Source organism: Acipenser ruthenus, chromosome 9 (genome assembly GCF_902713425.1).
Source record: "Acipenser ruthenus chromosome 9, fAciRut3.2 maternal haplotype, whole genome shotgun sequence".
In the NCBI taxonomy this organism is placed as follows: domain Eukaryota; kingdom Metazoa; phylum Chordata; class Actinopteri; order Acipenseriformes; family Acipenseridae; genus Acipenser; species Acipenser ruthenus.
Genome location: NC_081197.1, coordinates 33,511,622 through 33,529,697, shown reverse-complemented (window position 1 = coordinate 33,529,697; position 18,076 = coordinate 33,511,622). Strand labels below are relative to the sequence as shown.

The following is an 18,076-nucleotide window of genomic DNA, read 5'->3' as shown; positions in this document are numbered from 1 at the left end:
GGATTTTTGGAAAGAGACTAAAAAATAAATAATACATGATTCTGTTGTGTATGATCTTGGTCCAGCACGGATTTAATAATGTGTCTTTTGGAAATCAAGACATCTTTCGTTCTTTCTTTCGTTCTTTCTTTCTTTATTTATTTCTAAATGTTTCCTCAGGAAAAGCTCACTGACATGCATCTGGTTTGCAGGTGAAAGAGATACTGACACAAAGTCCTTCAATTGAGGTTAACAAGCTGGTCTACAAATTAAGACTTTCTAGATAAAAAAAAAAAAACGACAATGCAAATAACTAACGTAACAACTAACATAAGTTTATGGTATATACTTATTTCCCCCCCAGCAACTATTTTAATAAACAGCTGAGATTAAAGAGATCAAATTATATAAAAAGTATTGCTGGTGGTTTGCATTTCTGTAATGTTATTATGAACAGTTGTTTTTAGTACTATTTAGTACTACCGGATAGGATTTTCAGTATCACATATAAAATATGTCTCCCCCAAAGCTGAAATAGCACCACTTGTTTTATTTCAGTCTTGCTTGCTCCAACATTACAAGCCATGTTATTTTTTGTCTGGCTTGCCGTTATTGGTCTGAGCAATTAACTGGTGACAGATCCCTTACCGTTTTCCATGAGGTGAGCATTAAAAATATGCGGTTCCATATTTAACCTTCTGAGCGGCAAAGGAGATGTGGGCCAGCAGGATAATTTAATAGCAAAATATTTTCTTATTTCTAATATGGTTCTTGAAGGTGCGCCAGCTCACTTGTCATCTGATAGAACAATGTTAACTGCTGAAATTGGTCTATAAGCTCATATTAGTCTTTCTGTATAAGGATCTGTTGCTTTTTGTAGTTAACTCGTATTAGGGAGCGGACCTGCTTGCAGTAATGCATGTTCTATTTTTTTTTTATTATTTATCCATCCAGGGAGCTAATGGTAGACCCGCCACCACTTCAACCACTAATGCCTCATAAACCATTTCAGATATTCCTTAATCAGACTCTAACAGCGCCCTTCACTTTGACATGTGACCTATAAGTAGGCCCAGACGGAATCTGCTGGGAATATTTCCAAATTCTGCGGACCATTTTACCTAAAATCTGCGGAAATTAATACATTTGATTAAATAGATAAAAAGAGCACTAAACATACCGTAATTTTGCTGTTTATTATGCTCTGTAAAAAAAATGAGCAGTCTGAATTATTTAAATTACATTTTACAGCTGAGAAGAAAAACTGAACTACTTTATCAAACCAAATGTACACAAATAAGACCTCGCAAAATCATCCACTCTTCCCCTTTATAGTACTACACTTATTAAATGCTGTTGAATTTCAGTCTCAGCATCATTTTCACATTCTGTTCTGTAAAACTTCTTCTATTCTCTCTCATTATACAGTGGTAGTGTGAAAAAAGTCGCTCTACATTGACTGATGTAGTAGGAAGCCACAGATACACCAAAGCAATTGGTGTCAATGTTGGAAGTCTCCTTTTGTGCAGTCCATCAGTCTTCAGCTCTAGACACCTTGAGTAGTATTAGCAGTAGTAGTTAAGGTGACATATCTGTGCCATTCTTCTCCTGAAATATTTTTCAGAATGGGTATAGCAGGCACATATGTGCTTATTTCTTTACTCGCTCCAAGAACATAAGCTGGGTTTAGAATTTGGATAGCATCAAAGACATGCAGGCTTGGATGTTTCACAAGAACATTCTGTAGCTTTAGAGAACATTCTGTCACGGCAGACTGAAAGACTTCTACACAACGCTGGCTTTCAAATTCTGGCAAATCACTGAGCAATGTAGTAGTTTGGGGGTGCCAATCACTGTCCCTAGCAGACTGGCAGTATTCAAAAAACATTTTCAAATCTTCTAGTTTCTGGAAAATTATATGTGCTGTTGGGAAACTTGCTGCTTCCAGAGACTTTAAAAGCTGGACAACGTCTTTACTGTGTTCTACTACAAAGGTAGCTTGTACCTTCAGGAGATCTTTTGTTTTTTAAAAGATCCTTAATATTCTGTACACACCTTGCAGAGGAATTAGTTAAAGTGCAGATGAAGTCAGTCAATACTATTGTGATCTGCAAGATACTCAACAGCATTGATCCAGGAACACCATCGTGTTTGTACAGCATACACAGGTAGGAATGGTGTCATGTTGTGTTCTTCCATGAACTGTTTGAGTTGGTGGTGTCGCTGTGGTGACTGACAGAACACCTTCTTAACAAGTGAACACGGAGTTCAATTCACCAAACACTTCTGTAAACACCTATAACACAAGGTTTAAAAGGTGGGCAAAACACGTAAATGTTGTGAATTTGGTAAAAGGCCCTTTAAAATATCATTGTATGCCTTCTTCATGCATCTTGCCGAATCTGAAACAACAACCCACACTTTACTGAAATCAGTAAAATTTTCACTTAAACAACGAATCAAGGCCTGGGACACTGATGAAATTTACTTTGTCCAAAAATGCCAAATTTGCTAACAAAGGGCGCTCACCAGTGGGCTGAAGCAAAATAGCTAGAGTACATCTACCACAAGCATCTGTAGTTTCATCAAGAATTACATACAAGTCTTTGCCATTAACAGCATCCTTTATGTCCTGAATTTATTGTGGAAATAGTTCTGGAAGATAGTCAGTCTGTAAATGGGAAGGTGCAGGAACTGTGCCCCCTTGTTCTGCATGTTTTTTCAAGAATTCTGCAAATTTGGGTGCTTTTTCTAGTGGAACATCTGCTTCAACCAGAGTTTTTACAAAGTCCAGAGTGAATTCCTTTCTTTCTATGGCTGAAGGTGTTTTTCCCCAACACGATGCCAGCGTCTGAATTTTTGATTGACCTAGAAAATCCAATACAGGTACAGTTAGTCTCATGAAACAAACAGTATTAAAATATGCTTCAGTACTAAATGGTTTTGAATATATATTATACATACATAGCTATCTGTCTAAATACTTTATTTTAATATGCCAGGGACACACGAGCATTAATAATAATAATAGTTTCCCCACACTTTTTGAAGCTCCCACAAAAAAAAAACAATATTAGCTAAAACCATTAAAAACAATATCAAGTAGAATAAAAAATAAATACACTTTGCATGTTTAACTAAATGTAAACAACTTACTTAATATTTAATTTAGTATAATGGACAACTCAAAACATCATTCAATGTTTTCATACAGCAGCTTACTGTAGGTGCCTACTAGATTCATATAATTTATGCCTGACCTATAGAAATGTATATTGACAGTACCGGTATCCCAAACGTACTTGTGCAATCTGAACACTTGAAAATGGACATAGCTGATTCATGATTTTTTTTGTTTTTGCTGTTAGATAAGTTAGTTCACAAAACTTAAACTTAAACACGATCTCCTATCCATGTCTACAGTGCAAAACAGAATCAAATGTAATACTATAATATATTGAATATTCTTACCTGCATTATTTTTTGCTTGTTTTCTGTTGATGTGCCTTTGGGATTGTAGGTGTTCAGAGACTGTCTGCTTCCGTACATAATCAACGGAGTGTTGAAAGAATATACAAAAAAGCATTCCCCCATCCTCTTAAAAATCAAGAGGAAATTGTTCAGCACGATCCCGTGCTGTGATTTTGGTTGAAACGTGGTGTTTTTTTTGGCTTCATCACGGTTTTGTTTTGTATTTCTACAGGAGTTCAGCATTTCGGTGTTTTAAATAAAAATAACGACTCGGCAAAATTATTCATTATGCTGAATTGTTATTGAAAATGTATGAATTATTCAATATCAATATGAATTACCGTATACTATACTAGTACTAGTATTTCAAGTTCACTCAGTAACATTCACTAGTAGGCTACTGTCTGTATTATTTAGTACCGTCTCTGTATTTTAAAGCAAATCACAGCCGTATCGTTTCCATGGCTGACCGGAAATACAGCTTCCATAGCAACAAACTCAATATGAATCCGGATGTAGTTAATTTGCATGAATTACTTTTTTTAAGATCTATGCAGTGCATGGCTGGGTTAGTAGGTTTTTTTCTTAACTTGTGCATTGTGACACTAGGCAATAATTTATTTCACACATCATTTGAATCCAATGAAATCTACATTTTTTAGATTTTATATTTTCCGCAGTCTTCAATGAATTCCGTGCATTTTCATCAAAAATACGCAGCCGTGTATTCCGTCTGGACCTGCCTAGAAGGCTGCCATAAGTTACTGGATGTATACTCTGTGCAGCTCTGAAGTTCTCTGGGTCAAGTTCAATCGTCTTTTCATACAGTTTTTGCTATGCTTTTCGTGATTTCCCAAGTTGGGCATAAGTATTCTATCAACGGAATATAATGGTGTTTTGTCTTTTTTATGTTAAGCCTCTGCACGCTGCACAGCATCTAGCATGATGTATTTATTTCCACTGGTTTAGAAAACACATAGTAGTTAAAAGCAAAGAATAAAAAGAAGGCAGTCTGAAATGTCTTGCTGTGTTTTGGTTAGGATTTGTGTAACTAGTATTATTATTATTATTATTTATTTCTTAGCAGATGCCCTTATCCAGGGCGACTTACAATTGTTACAAGATATCACATTATTTTTACATACAATTACCCATTTATACAGTTGGGTTTTTACTGGCGCAATTTTAGGTAAAGTACCTTGCTCAAGGGTACAGCAGCAGTGTCCCCTACCAGGGATTGAACCCACAACCCTCCGGTCAAGAGTCCAGAGCCCTAACCACTACGCCACACTGCTGCCCTAACTAGTACATTTGTTTTGGAAACCCTGGACACCAGCAATGCTGTTTCTTTTTTCTCTTGTTGCTCTTGCTGTCATGATTTGATGAGTAAAAAAATAAATATATCTTGTAACAGTTGTAAGTCGCCCTGGATAACGGCGTCTGCTAATAAATAAATAAATAATAATGAGTAGGCTTGCTACTTTTCGATTTTAATCAGTAAAGCTGTGTTTTTTTTCTTACCAAAAATAATAATTTAAGAAATCACCTGTAGTCTGTGTAGTTTTTGCTGTCTGTCCCGTCTCCGTTCCGCTCTGAATGGCTAGGGGTCGCTGTCAGTCAAGTTAGTGGTTCCTTAATAGGATAGTGTAGTTTCACCGTCGGCCATTTCATCCTGTTCTGACAGATCTCATTGGCTGAAGCAGTGCTAGAATGGTCTCATTCGTTTAAATGACTGTCCATCAAAGACCGACTGTGCACTCTCTTGCCAGCTACAGCGCCTGTCATTCAAAGCGCCTACTTTGAAATTAGCAGGTTAAGGTGTAGGTAAGCTTTTGCTATTATAGGTATATACGGTGACAGTTACTAGTTTGATTTGAAAATGGGGTGCAAGATGAAAACACTTAATGAGTATTGTGCACAATACCCTGATCTCTGCGGCAGGATGAAGCGGGCCAGTCTGCCTTGCCTCCAGTGAGTCCAGCTGTGCTTAAGCAGGAGAATAATAAGTGCAAGTTAGTTCCGTTCAACTATCTAATGTTTTGTTCTGTGCATATTATTTTTTACTTGTAAATGTATGCTATAAGTCTGTGCAATACACTTTATATGCTGCGTTTTCTATGGTTTATTTGAGACAATTTAATTTGTGTAGGTATAGCTCAGCTGTGACCAAACGTTATTTCAATTAGAATGTTGTTAACCATGGTTTTGTTGCATGTTGAATATGATTAAGGGGCTTTGCTAAATAATTTCTCAATGGCATAAAAAGTTGGGGGGGGGGGGTTAAGCATAAAGGTCGATTTCACCCATGCTCTGCTTGAATTGAAAAATAAAGATAAAAAAATAAACGGTAAATTCTTTCAAAAATAAATGTCGATATTAATCGTTGATTTTGGCAAAAAAATAAAAATCTAATAGTAGCAAGCCTATAGATGAGTAATGGCCAGGAGGAAATCCCTAATAATTTCTTTGAAGATTTTTGTGGCAGGGATTCCCAGTTGTTGCTGCTGAGAGGGGAGGTGTCTGGCTGAATACAGCAGGAACGATGGGAAGCTGGGAGAGGATTAACCCTTTGCGGTCCATTGTCGGACTGGGTCCGACATTGCAATTATTCCTCACAGGTCCTTTGTCGGACTGGGTCCGACATCATTATAGCAACGCAATAAATGGGTGTTTAGTCGTTTTTTCTCCGGAAAAAGCCGAGAAAACCATTCAATTGCCGAGTGGTAGCGACAGGAGCCGAGACAAGTCGGAAAAAAAAAAAAAAAAAAAAAGGCGTATTTCATGAATAGTCATACATGGTATCAGGTATCAGATAATGGGCGTTCATAGTAAACAAGCTGGCTAAGTGCGTCAGCGCACTGAGACTATCATGGACATTTGCAGAGCTTTTTTCAGATGTTATAGTAATAAAATAATGACTTGGATCGCATTATTGAGGAGTTTGGTGATAAAACGAGTGATCTGGAGATGATCGATCGGTATGTACGACTATTATTATTATTATTATTTATTTCTTACATAGCTGAACGCTATAGCAAACAAAAGGGTGGGGCGGGGCTGGAGATGCCTAGTGAGTGCTTTGTTGATATGCAGGGCCATTTAAACCCGTTTGACTGTGAAAAAAAAAACGTTTATACAGCGCGTATAAAATTAACTTTGCGTGTGAAAATTAATTAGACCTGGCGTGCCTGACGCGCGATTAACAAATGGACCGCAAAGGGCTAAAGAAATCCTGCTTCATGTCTGTGGTGGCACATAAGTTACAATGGTTGCAAAGGATGAAGTTTCATAATTTTTGCTCCAGTGGAAAATGTGCATCATTTGGTTTTAAAATAAACAAAACGTGTTTCAATAACAAATTCACAGCTCCAGCAGTATGGCCTCCATGTGTGTCCCAGAGAATCTGTGGATTTAGACAGCAGTGTAATAAAGGGGGATCAGTCATTTCTGAACTTTATATTATTTGTAATATTTTTATTCAAAATGTAAAAACAACCTCATCAAAAACCACAAGTTTTGCACATTTAAAACTTGTATTCAATTTGGAGCTTACAAAACTTGCTCGACTAGTTGACATCTGCTTTTAAATATAGCTCAGACGCACATCATTTTCAAAGGGTTTTCTTTGGGGATTTTTACCTTCTATGGATGTCTGTGACTTAAATGTAAATTAAGTCCTATTTAGAAACTTCAAAAAATGTAAATAGCCTTGAAATCTTAAGTGTGTTTTTTAATATTTTGACAGGCTGGACATCCCAGTGCCTCAGCTTTCAGGATCTGTTTGTAGAATTATTTAGATGATGATGATGATGATTTGGCTTCAACTGTTTTATTAGTTGATTTGTGTTCTGGATATAAAAAAGTTGCCCTGGAATCATGTTCCCCTGCAGAACTCTCCCCTTAGATAAAATACCAGATTTGTTATATGTGAAACTTTGTATTTCTTGATTCCGTGAGTTTTGTAAGTACAGCTTTACATTTTTACCACATTAATTTAATAATAATAACAACAAAGTCAAAACCATACAAACTTTTATAAGAACTATAAATGATGATTGTGTTATTTTTTATGCCGACATACCAAATGTTTTGGAGGCATGGCTGGCTGGCTGGCCCCCTACTATACAGTATAACCCTGGCTGTGATGCAGTGGAGGGCCCCTTTATTGGGTCACTGGCACTTTTAATGGAAAAGATGAAAACTAAGTTCTGTTTTTACGATGTAGTAAAATCACGAGCGATTTGACTAAAGCACTTAGAATCTGGATGCAGATGTTGATTAGTTCTGGCTATCGAAAGGTTTTTAGAATTAGTAAAAAGATTTAAGTGTATTGCAATATAGTTTTAATCACACATTTTTTAGTGTCAAGCTCCTTTTGTTATATAGTAATTGCAAGGTTTCCTAAAGTATATTCGTACAGTATCATGTATAAGATAAAACACATTTATTTGTGCATTGTTATATCTATTGGTGCATTATAGATTTTTTTTTTTTTTAATGTGTCAGTGTTACCAATTTCCTTATCCAAACTAAACTAAAACTCACAGCCAAGATGATAGAGCATAAGAGGAATACCAATATTGCATGCATCTTCTAATAAAACATTTTCAATTTTAGGATTTTTAGGATTGTTCCAAAAAACATGTAAGATTAAATAGCCTTGTCTAGACACAACTAACTCATTGTATATATAACAGGTCAGATGTACCAGCAGTACCAGCAGCAGGGTGGCTATGCTCCCCAGCAGCCCCAGGCCCAGCCACAGCCTCAGCAGCAGTATGGAATGCAGTACTCTGGTCAGTAAAACCCAGAACAGACCTAATGTTTTTTATTTTGGGAGCAAAAATGTACTGTACGCTTGTGTTCTGATTTGATAAACGAAGAGTTTAAATGTATATTTTTAAAATCCGAAACACACAAAAAAAAAAAAAAAACAATAATAAAATGTTTCACTGTTTGAATTGGCAGTCTGTTTGACAGTGCTATTAGCTTGGAGAGTTCCACTCCTGCTCTTTAGTATGATCTCTCTTAATGTGATGGTTACTGTAAGTCTTCTGGTAATGGATTTCATTCAGGTTGTTTCTTTCATTATGTTTTGCAGCAGGTTACACTCAGCAGGCAGGCCCTCAGCAGACGCCCCAGCAGCAGCAGCCGTTCCAAGGCTACAACCCGCCAACATCCCAGGCTGCTGCCCCGGCCCCTGGCTTTGCAGGGCAGCCCCAAGCGCCACAGCAGTATCCAGCCGGCTCCTTCCCTCCACAGAACTACACCACACAAGCCTCTCAGCCTGCTAACTACAACATGCCCCCAGCCTCCCAGCCAGGGATGGCCCCCAACCAGCCAGGCGGAGGTTACCAGCCCCGACCAGGCTTCACACCACCTCCAGGTAGCACAGTGACCCCCCCACCCAGCAGCGCAAATCCCTATGCACGCAATCGCCCCACATTCGGACAGGGCTACACCCAGCCAGGCCCTGGCTACCGGTAAGACCCCTCCTCCTATAGAGCTGCTCAAGTAATCCTTTCCATCCTGATACAGTAATCAAGCAACAATATACATTGTTTTTTGGATAAACTGAAAAAAGTGGCGCAAATGTTGCTTTCAAATTCAAATAAATACATAAATAAAAACATACAAAGTACACATTGTTTCTGCTAATGGGAAGACCAAATAGGGTTTATTTTGTTGTTGTTTTGAAATGTATTGGCATCATAAAATAAATAAATAAGTAAATACAAAACCAGTTTTTTGGAACACTACTTAGATATATGCTAAAATCAATAATGGGAGTTGTAGCCTGACTTGTCTGATGGATATTAACTAGTTAGCTTGAAGATTAGATCATGGATTTCTTTTTCTTTTTTTTTTTTTTTTGACTTAGTTTTTACTAATACCAGACTGCTGATTTCATGATCCCATGCTGGAGGGACATTTATGTGTCTGTAAAAATTGTTTTCTTGGAAAGCTAATAAAGGTAATGAGATCCATCCCTTTGTTTTAAGTTTTGTTTTTAAACATGACAATTTTTACTTCACTTACTAAAATCTTGATTCCCAGGTTGGATAATCACTTGCCTCATATCTCTTGTCTTGTTTTTATTTTCATCCTTTTTGTTAAAAGTTATTCGCCGCCAAAGATGTAATTGGTAAGTGAGGGAAAACCGCTACAAAGTCTAAGCCCATATTCAGATCACATTTTGGTTTTCAAAGGTTTTCTACAGACACATTTTACTTTGACTTGGTATATTATCTATAACTTTGCTTTCATACTTTATACAACTGTGGAGAATCACCAATCTTTATAAATACCTAGCATCCAGGGTATAGGCCCTATGCATATTAATAAACCTGTCAATGCCACACTGTAAAATGTACCATTTAACATTCATCACTTCCTGTTATTGTAACCTGTAACAAGTATATATGTATATATATGTGTGTGTGTGTGTGTATATATAATATATATATATATATATATATATATATATATATATATATATATATATACACACACACACACACAGTACCAGTCAAAAGTTTGAGTACACTTGCTGGAAACTAGGTTTTTTTCATAATTGGCAATGTTTTACATCATATACGTTTCTGTAAATACTTAAAAATGAAAACACATGTTACAATATACAAAACAAAACATAATGAGTATCAAAGCAATGTTCAAGAAATTTGAAAATTGTCTCTAAATCTTGGACTCCTCAAAATAGCCACCCTTTGACTTAATAACAGCCTCACAAACACAAGGCATTCGGTTAACAAGTTTCAGCAGGAAATCACCCGACATGTCTTCCCAACTCTTCTGCAGCAATTCCCAAAGATGTAGGGCACTTGTGGGAAGCTTTGCTTTGACTCTTCTGTCCAGTTCGTCCCATACAAGTTCTGTGGGATTGAGGTCTGGAGACTGGGCAGGCCAGGTCATTAGATTGATGTGTCCTTCACTTTCCTTCTTCGCCAGATAGTTCTTGCACAACTTAGAGGTGAGTTTCGGGTCATTATCTTGCTGAAGAATGAAGGACTGCCCAACTAGCCGTAATCCTGATGGAATGGCATGCCTCTGAAGTATGCTATGATAGCCATGCTGGTTGAGCTTGCCATGGACTTGGTAAAGATCACCAACTCTGTCACCAGCAAAGCAACCCCAGACCACGACACTGCCTCCTCCATGCTTGACAGTGGGAACCACACATGCAGAACTCATGCACTCACCCTCTCTGCGTCTTACAAATACTCAGCGGTTGGACCCAAATATCTCAAATTTTGACTCATCGGTCCATAAGACCGACTTCCACTCCTCAAACATCCAGTTTCTGTGTTTTTTGGCCCAGGCAAGTCTCTTCCTCTTATTCTGCACTCTTAACAATGGTTTCTTTGCAGCAATTCTTCCAGTTAGGCCAGCTTCACGCAATCTCCTCTGAACAGTTGATGTGAAACATCTGTACTTCTAGTAGCATTTAGCTGAACTTGGGGCAGTTAATCGCCGGTTTCGCAGACTTGTGACTCGAATGAACTTGTTCTCTGTTCTGAGGTCACCCTTGGCCTGCCTGACCTTGTTCGGTCCTCATGAGTGCCAGTTTCTTTAAATCGTTTGATGGTCTCGGCCACAGCAGTTACATGCACTTGCAAAGGTCTTGCGATTTGTCTTAAAGATTGACCTTCATTTCTTAAAGTAATTACAGACTGTCTCTTTTCTTTGCTTAACTGAGCGTATTTTGCCATTTTCTTCTCCCTTACATTCAGGAATGACAAAGGTGTGCCTATGCTACCTATATTTATAGTAATCATGGACCTTCCCCTGTTAACAATAATTGGTGACAAAAGGTTAATCAGGTAACATGCTAGTTAACTCGGAGAACATCTAACAAAGACACTTTTATACTTAGGCCAGTGTTCTAACACCGTGTTATACACATTTCAGACTTTTAACTGACTTGGGCTTCAGACTGAAATCCCCTTGCTTTGGGTGACCATTTCATTGAAATTGACAAGATTTACATTTTCATTTAAAAATAAAATTTTTGAATGCAATTCACTTATGATTATCAGCTTATGTAAGTACATGTATCATATAATGAAATATTAAGTGTTTATAGACAAGTTTATACAGGTAAAAGCATAGATAATCATGAAAAACCTGGTTTCAAGCGGGTGTACTCAAACTTTGGACTGGTACTGTGTGTATATACACTACTGTGCAAAAGTTTTAGGCAGGTGTGAAAAAGTGCTGTAAAGTAATAATGCTTTCAAAAATAGACATGTTAATAGATTATATTTATCAATTAACTAAATGCAAAGTGAGTGAACAGAAGAAAAATCTAAATCAAATCCATATTTGGTGTGACCACCCTTTGCCTTCAAAACAGCATCAATTCTTCTAGGTACACTTGCACAAAGTCAGGGATTTTGTACGCATATAGTCAGGTGTATGATTAAACAATTATACCAAACAGGTGCTAATGATCATCAATTCAATATGTAGGTTGAAACACAATCATTAACAGAAACAGCTGTGTAGGAGGAATAAAACTGGGTGAGGAACAGTCAAACTTAGCTAACAAGGTGAGGTTGCTGAAGACAGTTTACTGTCAAAAGTCATACACCATGGCAAGACTGAGCACAGCAACAAGACACAAGGTAGTTATACTGCATCAGCAAGGTCTCTCCCAGGCAGAAATTTCAAGGCAGAAAGGGGTTTCCAGATGTACTGTCCAAGCTCTTTTGAAGAAGCACAAAGAAACGGGCAACGTTGAGGACCGTAGACGCAGTGGTCGGCCAAGGAAACTTACTGCAGCAGATGAAAGACACATCATGCTTACTTCCCTTCGCAATCGGAAGATGTCCAGCAGTGCCATCAGCTCAGAATTGGCAGAAAACAGTGGGACCCTGGTACACCCATCTACTGTCCGGAGAAGTCTGGTCAGAAGTGGCCTTCATGGAAGACTTGCGGCCAAAAAGCCATACCTCCGACGTGGAAACAAGGCCAAGCGACTCAACTATGCACGAAAACACAGGAACTGGGGTGCAGAAAAATGGCAGCAGGTGCTCTGGACTGATGAGTCCAGAGCACCTTTGAAATATTTGAAAATTTGAAATATTTGGCAGTAGCAGAAGGCAGTTTGTTCGCCGAAGGGCTGGAGAGCGGTACACGAATGAGTGTCTGCAGGCAACAGTGAAGCATGGTGGAGGTTCCTTGCAAGTTTGGGGCTGCATTTCTGCAAATGGAGTTGGGGATTTGGTCAGAATTAATGGTCTCCTCAATGCTGAGAAGTACAGGCAGATACTTATCCATCATGCAATACCATCAGGGAGGCATCTGATTGGCCCCAAATTTATTCTGCAGCATGACAACGACCCCAAACATACAGCGAAAGTCATTAAGAACTACAGCGTAAAGAAGAACAAGGAGTCCTGGAAGTGATGGTATGGCCCCCACAGAGCCCTGATCTCAACATCATCGAGTCTGTCTGGGATTACATGAAGAGAGAGAAGCAACTGAGGCTGTGGTTAGTTCTCCAAGATGTTTGGGCCAACCTACCTGCCGAGTTCCTTCAAAAACTGTGTGCAAGTGTACCTAGAAGAATTGATGCTGTTTTGAAGGCAAAGGGTGGTCACACCAAATATTGATTTGATGTAGATTTTTCTTCTGTTCACTCACTTTGCATTTTGTTAATTGATAAATATAAACTATTAACATGTCTATTTTTGAAAGCATTCTTATTTTACAGCATTTTTTCACACCTGCCTAAAACTTTTGCACAGTACTGTGTGTGTGTGTGTGTGTGTGTGTGTGTGTGTGTGTGTGTATATATATATATATATATATATATATATATATATATATATATATATATATATATATTCATTCATTCATTCATTCATTCATTCATTCAGTGGTTTGCAGAAGTATTCACGCCCCTGCAAAGTTTTCACATTTTGTTGGGACCTGAGCGTACTCAACGACATTTTCAAATTAGATTTTACATGTAGAATCCACACAAACTACTCCACATTGATAAAGTTAAAAAATGCATATAGAATATAAATAAGTAAGATTTACAGAGAAAAACAGATTAATCTCAGTTGCATAAGTATTCAACCCCTTTGCTACTGCAGCCCTAAATCAGCTCAGGTGCAAATGATTTGTTTGAAAGGTCACAAAATTAGTGAAATGGTTTCAGCCTGTGTGTACACAAAGTGGTTTAACTTGTAGATAATTTCCCTCAGGTATATAAAGACTTTCAAGCTGCATCTCACATAGTGATCCAACAAAGCAACCATGAAGACCAAGGAGCTTTCGAAACAAGTCAGGGATAAAGTGGTAGAGAGGCACAGAGCAGGAGAAGGGTACAAGAAAATGTCAAAGGCGCTGATTATCCCTCTCAGCACAGTGAAGTCCATCATTAAGAAGTGAAAGATGCATCATACCACCCAGACACTACCCAGATTTGTTAGCATCAACTTTCAGGGCTTAATTCACTTCCATTGCTGCAGAACAGCTGTAAGTTGTTAATCCATTACTTGTTACCTGAAAAAGTCCTTTTTGTATAACTCTGAAATGTACATTATTTTTCAGTTTTTGGTAACCTAAACTTTTTTTTTAACCTCTGGCAGTTTACCGCTTACCTTTGTACCATTTCAGGTTATTCACTGGACTTGAACTGCTTAAATTTCAATAAAAACTGGAAAAATGGGGGTGTTCTAAAACTTTTGACCGGTAGTGTGTATATATATATATATATATATATATATATATATATATATATATATATATATATATATATATATAATTTATATAAAATTAATATACAGGCAGCTATGTTCCCCCACATATTTTCCTTCAACCCCGGCTGTTTTCGGATCCTTCCTCATGCCAAATCATGAACATAATATAGGTTACTGGCTCCATAAAGTATATCTCCCTCCGAAGGTATGTTAGGTTAGTTATAATATTCAAAGTCTTTCTGCTTATTCTGCAAGAATAATTGTTGCTAAATAAAGTTTTAGATTTAAGTATTTCAATGAAATATATAATTGCCAGTAAAAGCGACTCACAAGACATACAAAATGATTATGGTATGAGTTTTTTTTTTTTTTATAAATACTGATTACACAAATCAAGTTAATTTGTTAATGAAAAGTGGAGACACTAATACTGACTTATGATTTTGTTTGTTGAATTTAAAGTCCATATGTCACCTATTTCACATTACAATCTGATTACATTTTATTAAACTACACTGTAATAGTGTTCTAAAATATATTATTATTTATTTCTTAGCAGACGCCCTTATCCTGGGTGACTTACAATTGTTAAAAGATATCACATTATTTTTACATACAATTCCCCATTTATACAGTTGGGTTTTTACTGGAGCAATCTAGGTAAAGTACCTTGCTCAAGGGTACAGCAGCAGTGTCTCCAACCTGGGATTGAACCCACAACCCTCCGGTCAAGAATCTATATATATATATATATATATATATATATATATAGTGCCTTGCAAAAGTATTCAGACCCCTGACCAATTCTCTCATTTTACTGAATTACAAATGGTACATTGAAATTTTGTTCTGTTTGATATTTTATTTTAAAACACTGAAACTCAAAACAATTATTGTAAGGTGACATTGGTTTTATGTTGGGAAATATTTTTAAGAAAAATAAAAAACTGAAATATCTTGCTTGCATAAGTATTCAACCCCTGTGCTGTGGAAGCTCCCAGTTTACAAAGATGAAAGAAATTGCCCTAACAAGGACACAATTACCTTACCATTGGCCTCCACCTGTGAACCATTAAAGTTGCTGTCACATTTTCTGGATAAAAACCCCATTGTTGAAGGATCATTGGTCAGGCTGTGAATCTGAAGGACCAAAGAGCATTCTACAGAAGTTAGAGATAAGGTAATACAAATGCATAGATTAGGGAAAGGGTACAAAATAATATCCAAGTGTTTGGATATCCCAGTGAGCACAGTTGGATCAATAATCAGGAAGTGGAAGCTGCATCACTCCACCCAGGCACTGCCAAGAAAAGGCTGTTCCTCAAAACTCAGCGCTCAAACAAGAAGGAGACTTGTGAGAGAGGCCAACAATCACTTTGAAGGAGCTACAGAGTTCAGTGGCTGGGAGTGGAGTAATGGTGCACCAGTCAACCATATCAAGAGCTCTGCATAACACTGGCCTGTATGGGAGGGTGGCAAGAAAGAAGCCGTTACTCAAAAAGTACCATCTGAAAGCACATCTGGAGTTTGAAGAAAGCATGAGATTGACCCAGCTGCGATGTGGGAAAAAGTTTTGTGGTCAGATGAGACCACGATAGAGCTTTTTGGCCAAAACTCAAAGCGTTATGTGTGGCGCAAACCTAACACTGCCCATGCCTCAAGACACACCATCCCTACAGTGAAGTATGGTGGTGGCAGCATCATGCTGTGGGGATGCTTCTCATCAGCAGGGACTGGGCATCTTGTTAAAATTGAAGGAAGAATGGATGGAGCAAAATACAGGGAAATACTGCAAGAGAACCTGCTTCAGTCCGCTAAAAAACTGAAGCTTGGGAGAAAATTCACCTTTCAGCAGGACAATGATCCCAAGCACAAGGCCAAAGCAACATTGGAGTGGCTCAAGAACAAAACGGTGAATGTCCTACAGTGGCCCAGTCAAAGTCCTGCTCTCAATCCCATTGAGAATCTGTGGCACTATTTGCAAATTGCGGTCCACAAGCGTCGTCCAACCAACCTGAACAACCTGGAGCAAATCTGCCAAGAAGAATGGACCAAAATCATTCCGACACTGTGTGCAAAGCTGGTACATACTTACCCCAAAAGACTTAAAGCTGTTATTGCAGCGAAAGGTGGCTCTACCCAATATTAATGTGTGGGGGTTGAATACTTATGCAAGAAAGATATTTCAGTTTTTTGTTTTTCTTAAAAATATTTCCCAACATAAACCAATGTCACCTTACAATAATTGATTTTCAGTTTCAGTGTTTTAAAATAAAATATCAAACAGAACGAAATTTCAATGTACCATTTGTAATTCAGTAATATAAGAGAATTGGTCAGGGGTCTGAATACTTTTGCAAGGCACTGTATATATATATATATATATATATATATATATATATATATATATATATATATATATATACATACAGTATACTACTAGGCTATCCACTACGCATAATCTGTCTGTTCGTGCTGCATTTGTTTTTTCAGATGTCAGATATTATTATTATTATTATTATTATTATTATTATTATTATTATTATTATACAATATACCGTTATCAGATAAACTCTGTGGTCCAAAACTACCCAAAGAAAATAAACATGAGCACGGCTTTCATATTGCTGACTTAATGAAAACAATAACATCAGAGTACTATAAACCAGTACAAACACATTGCGTGCTCAATATTTCTGATGCATAATTCAAAAGAATGAATCCACTCATCCAGCTTTTTTAGGTAAGCTTTCGATTTTCTGTTTTATCTTTAAGGTAATATTCATGTGCACATTACTGGGTAAGGGCGTCTGCCAAGAAATAATAATAATTACGTGCAGTTCACAAGGAGGTTAGGCCTATTTAATTTCACTAAATCGGGGAAAGCATAAGTGTGTATTTCATGAATGAAGCTGAAGAGCTGTACGTGACCATGCAAGTCATCTTAGCCCTGTAATATAAACAATGCTTTATTATTGAAGTGGATGGGAAACGGTAAACCTATTTGCAAGATATATGGTACAACAAACCAAACATAGAAATACAGATTATTATTATTTTTTTAAATAGGTTGAAAACCCCTGGCCTACAGTATAAACTGTCAGGAATAAATAAAGTTGACTAATACAATACAATAAGATTTATTTGAAGTTGTTGAAGGGCACTGGTCTCTTAAACCCAGAAGGTCTGATAAACCCCTACACTTGACTATATATTGATGGACATTACATAAGCAAATGAGATGTCCTTTTTTTTGGAATACCATGTTCCTTCTCAAAAATGTATTTTAATATTAGCCTTTAATAAAGAAAAATGACTGCGTTGGTGTATGCTTGGAGGGATTGCATGGTGGCGTGTGCATAGGGGGTCGCATGGTGGTGTGTGCGTGCAGGGGTCGCATGGTGGTGTGTGCGTGCAGGGGTCGCATGGTGGGTGTATGCGTGCAGGGGTTGTATGGTAGTGTGTGCGTGCAGGGGTTGCGGGTGGATGTGTATAGAGGGGAATTGGAGTGAAGGTTTGGTGCAAAAGAGGGGGAGGGGGAAGACTGGGAACAATAGGGTAAAAGAAAAACTACTACAATCATTTATTTTCACTTTCGACTCCCAGTCCCCTTTCCCTCACATTATGATTTTATTTTGTGATTATTTCATTATTGTCAAAATAAACAGCCTTAATCTACTCACGGTTGCAGTCTCATTTCTGTCTCAAAAAGAACCCGAAACGCTACAATATATTGATGGACATTACATAAGCAAATGAGATGTCTTTTTTTGGAATACCATGTTCCTTCTCAAAAATGTGTTTTAATATTAGCCTTTAATAAAGGAAAACGACTGCTTAAATTAATTTTCATGTATCTATTTCAGTGCAATGTAGTTTCTTCATTGTAATAA

At 37.5% G+C, this 18,076-nt stretch overlaps 1 protein-coding gene across 2 annotated transcripts in view; it reads left to right on the top strand.

Moving 5' to 3' along the window:
- The window catches only part of LOC117405173 (protein TFG-like), a 63,387-nt gene extending 53,950 nt beyond the window's left edge, over positions 1 to 9,437 (top strand). Inside the window, exons 7-8 of one of the 2 annotated variants that reach the window (XM_034008012.3) lie at positions 8,148 to 8,246; positions 8,555 to 9,437. In XM_034008012.3, coding sequence (XP_033863903.1) covers positions 8,148 to 8,246; positions 8,555 to 8,937 — 482 coding nt within the window. In that variant the 3' untranslated portion in view covers positions 8,938 to 9,437. Of the gene's footprint in view, positions 1 to 8,147; positions 8,247 to 8,551 lie in introns of both variants that reach the window. The other variant, XM_034008011.3, reaches the window with a different exon arrangement.
- Positions 9,438 to 18,076: the final 8,639 nt, after the last annotated feature.